Source organism: Dermochelys coriacea, chromosome 2, assembly GCF_009764565.3.
Source record: "Dermochelys coriacea isolate rDerCor1 chromosome 2, rDerCor1.pri.v4, whole genome shotgun sequence".
Lineage (NCBI taxonomy): Eukaryota > Metazoa > Chordata > Testudines > Dermochelyidae > Dermochelys > Dermochelys coriacea.
Window position 1 is genome coordinate 152,814,497 of NC_050069.1, and position 14,482 is coordinate 152,828,978.

Here is a 14,482-nt window from a genome sequence, read left to right on the forward strand (position 1 = left end):
GATTATTTAAGTTAATCTTTCTATCTACCCAATGGGACTCAGTGCTCAGTCTAGAAGATACCATCAGAGATGCTTAGTTTTGCAGTTCTCAAACTGGATTTGTGCCTCCAGAGGTAACATGCTTGTTAACAGCAAAAATGTTTTTAAATAAATAGATAATATATAGAGGTGCAAATTTGTGTATTCAGAGTCAATCCTTTAACTCTCTCTAAAAGTGCAAAGTTCCAGAAAGTTCAATGAATAGAAAATTGTTGAGGATGGAACAGATCTGGACAAGGAGAAGAAGTCTGGAGATAAATGTGAGACGGGAGGGACAGGCAGTAGAAACAAAAGTGAAACTGTTTGAGCAGCATATTACTGAAGTCTTGAGAGTAGCCTTCATTGATTTGAGATCTACCATACCATTCTCTCATTAGAAGGGAAAACCTTTAATGGCAGCAGGCCGTAAAAGAGACCCAGTTTGGGAATATTTTAATGAAGTTCCTTTACCTGTGGGTAAGACAGGCATGCGTGCAAAATGCAAACAGTGCAACAAAGAAATGTAAGGCCTGGTTGCCTGAATGAAACAACATCATCCGATGAAGTAAGCTGTAGCTCACGAAAGCTTATGCTCAAATAAATTTGTTAGTCTCTAAGGTGCCACAAGTCCTCCTTTTCTTTTTGCGGATACAGATTAACATGGCTGCTACTCTGAAACCTAACGTCATGAGAAGTGTTCCTTCTCAGGGGGAAGCTGTGTTGAAGATGATGAAAGGAACATGCCTGAACATGCAGGATCTTCAGGTTGGTAAACTTTTTTATTTCATACTTCTTTCTTAAGGACTACCTTCTTTCTTCTGGACTATTCTTGAATTCTCATTTTTGGGCAAAAAATATAATTGTTACTCTATGGTACATAGATGCAGTTATGTTTAAAAAATAGCTGAAATAGGCAGATCTCCCTTTTACAATTTCACCTTTAACATAGTACTGAGTGTCAGTGAATGCAATGAGTAATACTAAATGAGCAATATAGTAATAATAATTAAATAACTGCATTGACTTATTTTGTTTAGGAGAATCTATCCTCAACATACAGGATTCTGAAGACTATCCACCTTCAAGATTACTATCATTTTCTATAGTTTCAGAGTTATCTGGCCAGTGATAGTGTTTCAGTCACATCATGTATGTCACATAGCCACAGTATATCACCTGTAGCAAAAAGAAAAAAAAATCTCCATCATCCAGAAACAACCATAGATAAGTTTGTGATAAGAACCAGCAGATTACAAAAAGAGGTAATTGATGAAAAAATTGCTCGCTTTGTTTATTCAACAAGCTCTCCTTTCCATATGATTGAGAACCCACACTTCATTAACATGGTTCAGTCATTAAGACCAGGATACAGTCCACCCAACAGAGCAGATGTCACAGGCGAATTGCTGGATAAAGTGTATGAAAGAGAAATTGAGCAGTGTCCAAAAAAAAGAATGGTCTAGAGGGCGAAATTGTTAACCTGAGTCTTGATGGGTGGAGCAATGTGCACAATGATCCTATGTGCTTGTGTGACAACAGAAGAAGAGAATGTCTTCCTTACAGAAACAATTGATACATCAGGAAATGCACACACAGCAGAATACTTACAAGTAGCAGCAGTAAAAGCTATAACAAACTGTGAAAAAATATTCAAATGTCTAGTATGCCGCTTGGTCACAGACAATAGTGCAAATGTATCCAAGATGAGAAGAAATTATTTAGAAGAGAGTCCCAAGCTAATAACATACAGTTGCAGTGCTCATTTGATGCACCTCCTAGCCACTGAATGCATCCAATGAAGTGAGCTGTAGCTCACGAAAGCTTATGCCCAAATAAATTTGTTAGTCTCTAAGGTGCCACAAGTACTCCTTTTCTTTTTGTGAATACAGACTAATACGGCTGCTACTCTGAAACCTCCTAGCCAAAGACTTCAGTGCTCCAGAAATAAAGGCTAATGTTGAAATTGCAAAATACTTCTGTAACAACCACTTTGTAGCAGCTGTTCTGAAAAAAGTGGGAGGAACCAAGCTAACTCTCCCACAAGACGTGCGATGGAACTCAGTAGTGGACGGTTTTGAGCACTATAGCAAGAACGGGCCTAATCTGATGACAGTTTATGAACAAAATCGTGAAAAAATAGGTGGCACCATCACAGCCAAAGTTCTCAACTTTGGTCTTAAGAGAGATATTCTGTAGCCTTGAACAAAATGAAGGGAAATAGCTGTTTTATTGCTGAAGCTGTTGAAATTTGGAAGGAACTGAGTGAGATCTTAAAAAGAGAAATATACAATGACAGTTAAATTACAAGCATTAAAAAAACGAATGGGACAAGCACATTTTCTTGCAAATATTCTTAACACTCAGTACAAGGGTCAAACCTTATCTGCTGAAGAAGAGGAGTTGGCTATGACATGGATATCTAGCAATCATCCCTCCATAATGGCAACTATAATAAACTTCAGAGCTAAAGGTGAACCATTCAAGAAATAGATGTTTGCTGATGATGTTTTAAAGAAAATCCCACCAGTGAAATGGTGGAAGTCACTGGAAGTCACTTAAGCACTTGGATTCAGAGACTGTTGAAGTGATAATCTCACTTTCAACAGCAGTAGCTTCTTCTGCCGGTGTAGAAAGAATATTTTCTTCCTTTGGACTAATTCATTCCAAATTGAGAAATTGTTTGGGACCTCAAACAGCAGGAAAGCTTGTTTTTCTTTTCCAGATTATGAACAAATAGGAAAATGAAGATGAAGACAACGGCATTAGCTGCAGAAGCGAATATTTTAAGTTTCTCATGTTGACCTGGCTGACATACTCAATAATTATTTTTTTAATACTTCATTTAACTATTTTAGTTAAAAACAATTTTAACAAAACCAAACCTGATTTTAAAAAAACTTTAATGTTTAACTAAATTCAAAAATCATATGCTTGTTTTGTTAAAATATTATGTTTGCTGTTGAAGAAAAAAATCCACAATACATAACGTTGTTGTTTTAGTTAAATAAAACAATTTAAATGTCTGTCTGGTGATGTTCTCCTAAGACAGCATGGCAAGAAAATCCTCCAAATATTAATGATTAACCTGTTGAATTGGAGATGTTTATGAAGTCATTGGGAGGTGAACTATCTGCTTCAATTGCATTTGGTAAATGAAATAACCAAACACTCATTCATTTTCTGATATAGCTGTAAAACTAATCTGAACAGTTTTCAAAAGAAATCACTTTAAAAATGTATAGTGTGTACCTTTTAAAAATGAAACCTACATCTATCTCTGAGTTGTGAAGAATATGTATTAAGATTATAACAACCAACAAGAATGCACTTTTATGTAGAAATCCATGATTCAATTGAGTTTTCCAGACTAGTGATTTAAATCATGATTTAAATCAAATCCTCCCTGGTGCAGACATACACAGAGGACAGCCTCCCCATTGTCTCCCAACCCAGTGAATCCACTCACCCACACACACTCTATTCCCCCTTCCTTCAACCCAGTGCATACACACACACTATTGCCCCTTCCCCCAACCCAGTGCATCCACACTCACACGCACACAGTCTACTGCCCCTTCCTCCAACCCAGGGCATATATACACACTACAGCTCCTTCCCCCAAGTCAGTGCAGCTACTCACATACACACAACCACCCCTTCCCCCAACCCAGTGCAGCCACTCACACACAGCCTCTTCCCACACTTGTCTACATGCTATTTTCCTATGTGATAGTCATCTCCATAGGCCCCCCCCAGCATTACTGTCACCTCTACATTACTGTCTCATAGAATATCAGGGTTGGAAGGGACCTCAGGAGGTCATCTAGCCTTGTTACGCTACAGCCCCTTGTCCCCACCTCAGTACTCACCCAAATGCAGTAATCCCACAATCAAACAACTTCCCTCCACCCCGCTATATATCCCCCATGCTACTGCTTCCCTCTCTAACCCAAGCCAGTTACTCTCAAAATCCATCCTCATCAGTACCTATAATTCCCTGATACACTCTTGTGGCACATGACCAGAAAAGGTTAAGCATCCTGCAGGATGAATAACTCAAATTCAACCCTTAAAAACATATGGGGAGATAATGTTTGTGTTTTTGTGTATTTACATATATATTTTGGTAAAGGTCAACAATGTAATCAAACAGTCCCTGTCTATGCTGTATTCTGTTTATTCAGAGATCAAAAGAACTGTAAACATAGGAAATCGCTGTATTCATCTCTTTAAAGTGTATAGTAAATCATTTGTGAATGGTGGAAAAACAGGCAATTGCCTTATGTTAATCTGTGTGAATGATTAATTACAATGCTTAGGAAATGAGGGCCTATTGTTCCCTGAGGGATTCCAACCTGTCAAAGAAGGCCTGAACTGTATAAAAGATGTTTGGGTCCCAATCCTTTTTATCTCAGATCTGCTTAAGCTTCATCGGGGAAAGTTTGAGGTCCAAGATTGAGATCCCAGTTCTGACTGGACCACCCTGAAATATAAACATTGGACTATAACCTTTGGACAATTTCTAAAAGAACTCTTTGCAGCTACAAAGCTCACCATCTCTGCTATGAATCTGGACCTCAAGAAATGAACTCATGTCTGTATGTATATTGATCTTTTAACCAACACTCTCTCTTTTCTTTTTAAATAAATTTTAGTTTAGTTAATAAGAATTGGCTGTGAGCATGTATTTGGGTAAGATCTGGAATATTCATTAACCTGGGAGGTAACGTGTCTGATCCTTTTGGATTGGTAAAACCTTTTCTTTTGTACGTGATGAAATAAGATTTTCAGTAATCTTCCTCATTCTTGAATTGATGGAGATTCACTGGGTGGAGGCCTGAGGCTGGGTTACTTTAAGGGAACTGTGTTGATGGATTCTGAGTAACCAGTGAGATATAACAGAAACTATTTTATGCTGTCTTGGAAAATCTGGGTATTGGAATATCCACCAGCTTTATGTGGATTGTCTGCCCCATTCTTTGCAGTTCACCCTAACTGAGTGACCTCAGTTGGCTCTCCTGGAATCCTGGTCACAACCCTATTCTCACTTCCACCCCAATAAGTATACTCATTCACCTTATTTCTCCCCTTTCAGTATCATAGCCTACCCCAGCCTCTTCTCCAACCCAATACAACTACTGCCCAATTAAGTTTCTTCTTTCCCTGGTACAATTACCTCCATCCAAGACTCTTCCTTCCACACTCACCCCCATACACTAACCTCTTCAGCCCATCTTCTTCAGTACAGTGATCCCAATCTGACCAATTTCATCCTAGTCCAACACCCTTAAAATTCTGCCTGTTCATTCTGTCCAAAATGCTATCCCTTCTTTAGTTCAGCCAACTCTAAGCAGTCACCCAGAGACACAGCAAACCCCGATATTCTTCAACCCATAGTGACACTAGAGTGCCTTCAATGCCCAGGTTAAGCATGACTTCTGAAACAGCCCAGGATTTCATGGTCACTATAGTAACTATGGGATTATCTCAGTCCTCATGCACACTTTGGATTTAGTTTTGGGATTGGAATTGAAGGTGAGAAAGTTGTAAATTAAACACTTGTCATGGCCTTCTATTTAAGATAGACGATCACCTCTCCTGATGGGCCTCTAAATGGCGTCTTTCTAGTTTAATTTCATAGGTCACCTTGGATTACAGATTAACTGTGACAAATAAACTGAGAGCAAAGACAGTTAGAACAACAGTAGAAGTTTCAGACCTAAATTGTCCAATTGATTATAAAGATTTTAATGTCTTTTGCTGTGTCTCTGCAGTAAACAAAGAAGACAACTGCAAAGAGTCAGTTAATTTTTTTTTTTATGGTGGGCAACATGTTTAATCCAGGTTTCCTCTGCTTGGCTGTTGAAATGAGTACATCCTGTTGTCAGGAATTTTATTCTTACTTTGCAGATAAAATTACTCAAAGTTAGTCATGGCTGTATGTCTCCATGGGAGCAGGGCAAATTCTCAAGGGGACAAATGCCAATCTTCTCTGCTTGAGTTATGGCCTGTGTCTCACTCTGGGAGAGTTGAGAGAACTTTATACAATAACTTGTGATTGGGATCCATATCATTCCTGTCTGGCCTGTGGTGAAGTGCTGGACCCACTGTTAGTAGAGATTATTAATGCCTCCTTTCAGGAGAGCAGATAGTCTGCTTCACTTATTCTCTTCATCAATTTTTACAAAAGGAGGCTGTTGGGAGGGTTAGTAAGAAGATATGGGTTGCAGTGTTTTCTCTAAACTGCTGATCCACAATTTTAGGTCACCATTTCGTCTCACCCACTCAGCCAGAGCCTATGGCTACACTACGCGCCACTGGTGGCAGCATGTATCGTACATATAGCTACATACTGCAGCGAAAAGCACTTATGTCTGAGGACACTGAGTCATGCCACTCACAGTTGGAATGAATTTATGTCTCTTCATTTAACGACTTGCAGGTCCACTTCTCCAACCTCAGGCTGGTCCCATTCTCGGACCACCACCTGATGGCTGTGATGACACCTGAGCAGCTAGAGCTGGCCTACTGGCATTTCAGTAACAGCCTGTTAGAGGGCATGGACTTTGCAGCATCCTTCCGGGAGTTCTGGCTGGCCTGGCAGAGACAGAGGCACACCTTTCCTTTGGCACAGTGGGGGGGTATAGGATATGGAGAAGGCACTTGCTCAGCTCTTCTGCAGTGACACCTGGGGCTGAGAGGTTTTGGAGCTGGAGAAGCACCTGATCTCTCTGCACAGTGTCAGGAGAAGCAGGAAGAGCTCTTGATGACCATTGGGCCAGGGCTGCTTTTTGTTCAGTTCTGCATCTAGCTCCTTTGGAAGATTGATTGTGGGTCTTGTTTCTTCTACACCTTGGAGAAAAACGGGGGGAGGGCAAAAGGCATATCATGTGTTATGCATCTGCAGCCAGGTCCACACCTTCCGCCTTTAGGCCCTGCAGAGACTCCTTTACATTGCATGTAGTCTGGCATGGAGCATACTGGTGTGCTTCTCCCTCTGATGCCTCCAATATGACTGGCGGCACTTTTATCATCACCCAAGAAGTCACCCTCAAGACTTCTCTGAGCTGCCAATCGTTTACCTGGATGTCCTTAGGACCTGGAAGCTAGTTTCAGTAACTAAGTCTGTAGCCACTGAGGGGGACAATCTTCTCACAGAAGACCTGCCACACAATCCTTATCTTTGTGTGCAGGTGGTGGAGTCCACTTTGGTGCATCAGAGGATGATCCTGGCTGGTGTCACCAGAATTGAAGATCTCCTGGACTACGATCATAGAGACTGGGTGGACCCCATGGTGCTCAGCCAGCGCATGGGACTGCCCACATTGTATGTTCCCTGTTGTGTGCTCCGGAAGGTGAGGGTAGCCTTGCTTCCCGATTTTCTTGATCAGTCATCTGGGAGGATGCTCCCTGCCCACCCCTTAACCCTGGCCCCCTAAATCTCGTCATTGAGCTCCGTCCTGCAAGCCTCCCCCAACATGTCCCCTGAGTCAGCTGAATGACATCCAGCCAGTCTGTCTTTGAGGCATGCCCAGAAAACATCTGTACAAGCTGGTGCTTCATACCATCCACTTCCTGGCCTTCATGTCCAGCCCCAGCTGAAGAGAGTGGAAAACTCTGGTGGGCCAGTCTGTACTCCATTCTGGTGTTCCACAGCCTATTGGGGATATTAGTTGGCAGCTCCTCCATGGAGCTGTAAGCACAGGAGTGTACCTGGCACGGTTCACAAACTCCCGTTGTAAGGATTTTTAGGGAGCCTATCTGACCAGAAGACTTTGTGGAGCCTTACATTATACCTCCCACTGGATCCCCCCTTAAGCAAATCTAAAAAGAAAAAAAAGAAACCACCACATGGATATGAACTCACAACAACACTTTATTTACTAAAGGAGAAGGAAGGAAGGGGAGGGAAATGGATTAAGGACACTGGAGATTTGGAATATAAGCATACACATATACACACACACACACACACACACTCAATAAAGCAAAGATGTTTTTCTACCACCTTCAGGTACTGATGGTGGCGAGGCTGCAGAATCCGGACTGGTGAGATCTCCAACGGTGGATCAGAGGTGCCGAAGCCAGGTAAGTAACCCTATCTCAGACCCACCCTATTCCTCTTTGCGTTGTCTATGGGTGAGTGTCAGATCTAACAAACTGGATCAAGTCTGAGAGTGCATGTCTGCTTCCCAAAGGAAAATAACTAATAAACCCCAAGATGACAACTTCATTCAGTGAGTGGCTACTGCAGACCAGTAACCAACGTGGAAGGTGTACCACCCCACAAAGAGAGAGCTTTTGGACACCTGAGCACCGAAGATTTCAGCACTCAAGAGCCCTTGGCTCCACCCTTCATTTGTTTATATAGAAACCGGTTACTTAGCAACAACTGATTCAAACTCTTCACTTTTGCGCCTTTTGCCCAGATTAGGGGAACAAGAAACTATCACAACATGGAGGTCACCTTGTTCTTATCCCGACCAAGATGGCCACCTAATAAACAATGTCCTAAAATCCAACTGGGTGTGTGCCTTCCCCAAGAATTTGGCAGATTTTTGGATGGGTGCTGGGGGGAGGGAGGGGAGTGTGGTTGCCAGTGGGTGCTTAAGCACCCACTAATTCTCCTGTCCCTGTTTATTTCATTTATTGTCCCAAGTACTGACTTGTGGCCTGGGTCCAATGACTCCTCCCTCTCAGTTGAGGGGTGGACCTCTGGCTTTGGTCAGGCCTAGACCTGCCTTTCCCAATACACACAAATAGTACACACATCTCAATTCTGCAAGAAATGAGGCAGGGGTTCTACAGACATCATCCTCCTTATCTATACAACCTCAGTTCATCCCCAGGTTGGATAGAAAGGAAACCTAGCAACCGGAGAGTCTATCAGCCTACAGGTTCCCTTCAGCAGTACTGTTAACCTTGGAACAAGATCAAACTTCCAATGGAAGCCTGCCTATGTTTTGGCAAAAATTTTGTCAAATCTGTAATAGATTTGTTGAAGCATTTTACTCCAGTGAATTTGCATTTCTGAATAAACTAAGTGGAGATGGAAAATTTCCAACTAGTTCTAATTCATACCCACCATTCCAGACAAATTACACAGTACTGAATCCATTGCCTTTTGATAAGTCTCAGGAGCACTGAAAAATCAAAGGGGAACTTTACACAATGTGTAATAGCAATGGTGAGTACCAATTTATGAATTTAAGGCAGAAGGGACCATTACATCTTCTACTCTGACCTCCTGCATAATACACAGGACATTAAAGGACCTATAGAATTTAACTGCAGAATAAGGCATCCCTGAGATCTGAATGGATTCAGGGAAGACTATTTGCCACAAACCTTTCCTAGCATATAGTTTAATCTTTTGAGCCTTACGTGGCCTGGAGCATACTATTATTATTAGGCATAGGGTACAGGTGCTCTATACCCACAACTTTATTTACTTCTTATATCTACACAATCTATTTTTTTTCAATCTACCTTTTGGCACCTGTTGTCCTTTTTTGCACCTCTTCATTAATTCCATCACTTAACATCTTATTCCATTCCTGGCTCACAACTTCTATCATCGCATACAGAATATATGAAAGTCTTTGGGCTCCTGATATAAATTTGTCAGCTACTATAACCCTGTGCTATCCAAAATCATCCAACTTTGAACAAGGAGTCATAGTCCTGGACAAATCTATCAAATTGTTATCTTGAATTTAGTATTCGAGTCAGCTATATCTGCACAGGAGTTTCCTCAAAACTGTTTTTTCATTATAATAGGGCTTTGATAGTCCCTTCAATACAGACATCCCACACACCATTTTCCAATGAAACTGTGTTTTTATTGTAATGGTATTCGTTTGCTAACATTTAGTGACAGGGAAGATTGCATCAGAACACACCCCATTCAGGCAAAACCTTAAAAGAATAGAAGTAAGAGGAAAGATCTGTACATCCCTTTCCACCTTCGTGCTGCCTACAACACTGTAGATAACTCACTCCAACGCTCCATAAGGTTTTCAGTTACATCTCCAACAGATATCAAAAAACAATATGTATCCTAACTTCACCAAACTTGCATGCTAATGCAAAACCATAACAGTGATCTCATATTCTTTTTTATTAACAGATCAGCATATCTGACTGCTGCCTATTTCATGTATTTGCAAAGATATTCTGTCTCAACACTGCTAAGGAAACCGCAGCACTCTGCAAGTAAGGGAAGCAGAGAGCTGGGGGAGCCAGAGCTGGAGTCCAGCAGCAACAAGGGATCACCGAGAGCCAGAAGTGCAGTTTGGTAAGCTGGGCTGGCTATAGTACAATGCAGCAATTGAAGCCAGGGGAACCCAAAAGATGAGCTGCTGAAACTGGTTGCAAGCTCTCTCCTTCACTTTACTTGGAGCAATGAGTTTCTGAGCCAAGCCACCTGGACTGCCAAGGCCTATGGATCCTAGAGAACCTACAGAGAAAACCTCTACTCAAAAATAATATTGCTGCATGGTAAATGTTATGTCAAATATTTTCAGCTATTGGCCACATTTTGTGCATTTGGGGACAGCAAGGCTTTAAGGCACTCTAAAGAAACATGGGGAGTGATGGGTGAGGGAAGAGCTCCTGCGTATCCATTCTTATGCCATGGCTCTGCCCCAACTTGGAGTGACAGTGGCAGAGTGTCCTTTTCCACTCCCAGAGAGTCAGGGACAGTGTAACGGGGTCCCCTTCTTTTGCCAGTAACGGCAGCAGGGGCCTACCAGTGCCACTTGTCCCAGTAGTCAGAGTGTGTCTGAGTGGGTGGGCAAAGCCTCTAGTGCTCTTCTTTTACAGAGTCCTCTGCTGGGGTGGTCTTGGCAAGTCCCCCACCTCTTTAGCAGGGAATCTTGCAATTAACACTCTGCTCTTGCACATGGGGGTGTTTCACACATCAGCGCTGTTGCTCTAGGCTGTTCACAGACACAGGCAGATATCATAATCACATTTTTAAGCTTTCCTTTGCACCCATGAGAGTTAGAAAAATGTTTTAAAATGAAAGCTAAGATACTGATGTAATCACATGACTTCAGGAGCTGGGACCCTAGGCACAGGTCTACACTGTCTATGCCTTCATCCAGTGTTGTCTGGGGGTAAAAGGGATGAGAATTAAAGTCAGGTCTACACTAAAAAGCTAAATTGGCCCAGCTATGTCACTCAGGGGTGTGAGAAATGCACATCTCTGAGCAACGTAGTAAAACTGGCCTAACCCCTGGTTTAGACAGCAGTAGGTTAATGGAAGGCCTACTGCCTCTCAGGAAAGTGGATTAACTAGTGAGTGGCTACACATGTTAGTTATGCCATTGTAGCGGTTTAAGTGTAGACATAGCCTTAGGGTTTTTCATGGATACAAATGATTAGCATTGTTGTGAAATTTTAGGGGATCTTGTGAAATTTGGCCCTCTTGCGCCATAGAATGAGTATTGCTAACCCTAAACATTCAAAAACCACTAAATGACATGAGTTTTTTCTTTTGCTTTGAGCCATTATGTAAGTGGGGGAATGGTCCCCCTATTGTGGGGAACAATACCCAGGTAAAATGGGCTAGCAAAAGGATCTGAGTCCTCGCTCCCACTTCCTTTACCCAGAAGATTGCCTGACCTCAAGGGCTCCCCGCCACTCTCCTGTGTGGCAGAGTCCTCGTAACCCCAACAAGGCTGGGACCAGGATTCCTGAGGGGCTCAACCCCTCAACCTTGTCGTGGTCACTTAGGGCAGGGGCTAGGGTGTCCCCACTTCGGGGTGCTCTCTCTGCACTGGATGCTTCCCTGACCCACTGATCATTATATACAGTTCAAAGCAAATACAATTGATTAAACAGCAATCAATTTTTTTAAAAAAGGAAAAAATGGGAAAGGTTAAAGGAAAACATGTAACCCCGCTCAGTGACACAGGGACATCACAACCAGCAGTCTCTGGAATGTAAGGGAAGTTCAGTCTGTTTCTTACAAGACCCAGACCTCCTTCTCAGGCCCTGGCTGTCTACAGGGATGCTGCAGGTTGGACACTTGCTCTGGGGGTGGCCACATGCCCTCAGGCTTTAGATGACAGGACCCTTCTTCCTAGCGTTGCCCCCACCCCATCGGGCCCCTCCACGTCTGGCCTGCAAGGCCTCTTGGCTGGGGGAGTCTCCCTGCACTGGGCCTGCTGCCCAGGGTCCCCCTTGCTCTCCCCAGCTGCTCACCGCACTCAGCTCCAGACTGCTCCAGCCCTAGCCCCAGCTCCACTCTGCCTCAGCTCCAGCTGCTGCTGCTCAGCCTCCAGCTCCCTGGGCTGCTTCTCTGGCCCCTCTGGCTCTCCTGGGGAGAGCCCTCCTCCCAGTGCAGGTCTGCTCTCTGGGCTGCCTCTGTGACTCTCCTCCCCGCCCTGACCTGCTTCCTGGGCTGCTTTTCTGGCCCCTCTGGCTGGCAAGGCTTTCCTCCCCAGCTCAGCTTGGGCCCTTGCTCTCTCCTTAGCTTGACCCCACTCTGTCTGACCCAGGCAATTCCAGCTCAACATAGAGGACAGGACCCCCCGGGCCTCCTGACTCCCTGTTTAGCCTGCTCACCCCCTCATTCAGGCTGACCTGGAGCATTGGCCTCTCCCCATTGTTCCTGGGGACTGTCAGTCTCAGGGTCCTGATTTCCCATTGACCCTTCCCCTTGCTTCTGGTACTGGGAGCTAGCCAAGCACCCACTCCCCCCCTCACTGAATTTTAGTAAGGGGCCAACAATCCCCTTACATTTAGGGTCCACTTGGGTGACGTTTTCTCTGCAATCAGAAGTGTTGGAAATAAAGAGGTTCTTTAATCCCATGCCTCCAAGTGCTAGGTCTTTTAAGAGAAACACCAAATACCAGGAAGCTCGCAATAAAACTATGCATCACTGAGTGCAATGCGGTTTTGCCGATCAGTATTGTTAGGCGCTCTTCCTGTTCCTGTGAAACTCTATCAAGGGCAGATGCTTCAGGCGCTGAGCTTCTTCCCGCGCCTGCCATTGACGCTCTGGGGACGCTTTCCTGCCAATGAGCAGTGAGCGGTTTGTGCCTGGGGAGAGACGGCTTCTTCAGCCCCGGGCGCGGGAGCATGGCTGGGACCTCTGGAGCGGTCGGTACAAGCTGAGCAGGGCAGCTCCGCTTTGAAAGAGCTCGGGGCGAGCTCTGAGCCTACTAAACGCAGGCTGCGGGGGCTGAGTTTCTCTTGCTGGGCTGAGGCGCCCCGTGGCTGCTCCGCCCGGTTCTGCCCTCCAGGTCTCGCCGCCAGTGGGGCGGGGAGAAGGGAGGAGCCGCTGGCGGAGGATCCGGCCGGGTTTCCTGGAGGGGGAGCTTTAGCGCCCGCTCTCGGGTAGTTGTGTTGCTCTCAGGTTTGTGAAACTTTGCAAAGTTCCCAGGCCGCCCGCGCGCAGGAGCGCCCCCCAGCGCGGGCATGGTGGGGCTGGCCGGCCGCGGCAAGTGGTGGGGCCGGCGGGGTCGCACCCCCCGGGGAGCAGGGGCGCTGCTGGCCCTGGGGCTGCTGGCGACGGTGGGGTTCCTGGTGTGGCGGCGCGTCCCCCCGGAGCGCGATGCTGCGCGTCCTGCCCGCGGAGCCCCCCAGCCGCCACGGCCCGGGGACCCCGAGCGCCTGCGGAGACCCGTGTACGAGAAGCCGCCCCTGGAGCCTGGGGCGCTGGGCGAGTTGGGCCGGGCTGTGCGGCTGGAGCGGAGCCCGGCCGAGAAGAGCCTCCAGGAGGAGAGTATCCGGCATCACCAGATCAACATCTACCTGAGCGACCGCATCTCCCTGCACCGCCGCCTGCCCGAGCGCTGGAACCCGCTGTGAGTAGCCAGCGCCCCGCTGCGCCCTGCCCGGCGCTCGCTCCCTGCGCCCGGGTGCCACCGGCTTCCCCGCCGCCCTCAGGGGACGGGTTCCCTTTGCCCGGGCGCGGCCGTGCTCCGCACACGCCGGCTCCCAGGCGCCGCAGCCCGCCACTCCTGCTCCGCGCCCCGAGATCCCGCAGAAGTGCCGCGGAGCTCCCTGGGCCTGCCAGGGATCTTGGCCCTGCGGACTCTTTAGTCGCCTCATTCGCCCTTGGGGACTGACTGCACTGAGCACGACCGGCCATTGTGTGGTTTAAAAGATGTACAGCCAGCACATCAGACTTACAGAATCATAGAAGATTAGGGTTGGAAGAGACCTCAGGAGGTCACCTAGTCCAATCCCCTGCTCAAAACAGGACCAACCCCAACTAAACCATCCCAGACAGGGCTTTGTCAAGCCAGGCCTTAAAAACCTCTAAGGAAGGCGATTCCACCACCTCCCTAGGTAACCTATTCCAGTGCTTCACCACCCTGCTAGTGAAATAGTGTTTCCTAATATCCAACCTAGACCTCCCCCACTGCAACTTGAGACTGTTGCTCCTCATTCTGTCATCTGCTACCCCTGAGAACAGTCTAGATTCATCCTCTTTGAAACCCCCCTTCCG

At 45.7% G+C, this 14,482-nt stretch overlaps 1 protein-coding gene across 1 annotated transcript in view; it reads left to right on the plus strand.

Annotated features, from left to right (window-relative positions):
* Nucleotides 1–7,881: 7,881 nt before the first annotated feature.
* Nucleotides 7,882–14,482, plus strand: part of GALNT12 (polypeptide N-acetylgalactosaminyltransferase 12) — a 96,746-nt gene continuing 90,145 nt past the window's right edge. The window contains exon 1 of the mRNA XM_038390266.2: nucleotides 7,882–13,835. Coding sequence (XP_038246194.1) covers nucleotides 13,447–13,835 — 389 coding nt within the window. The 5' untranslated portion in view covers nucleotides 7,882–13,446. The remainder of the gene's footprint in view (nucleotides 13,836–14,482) is intronic.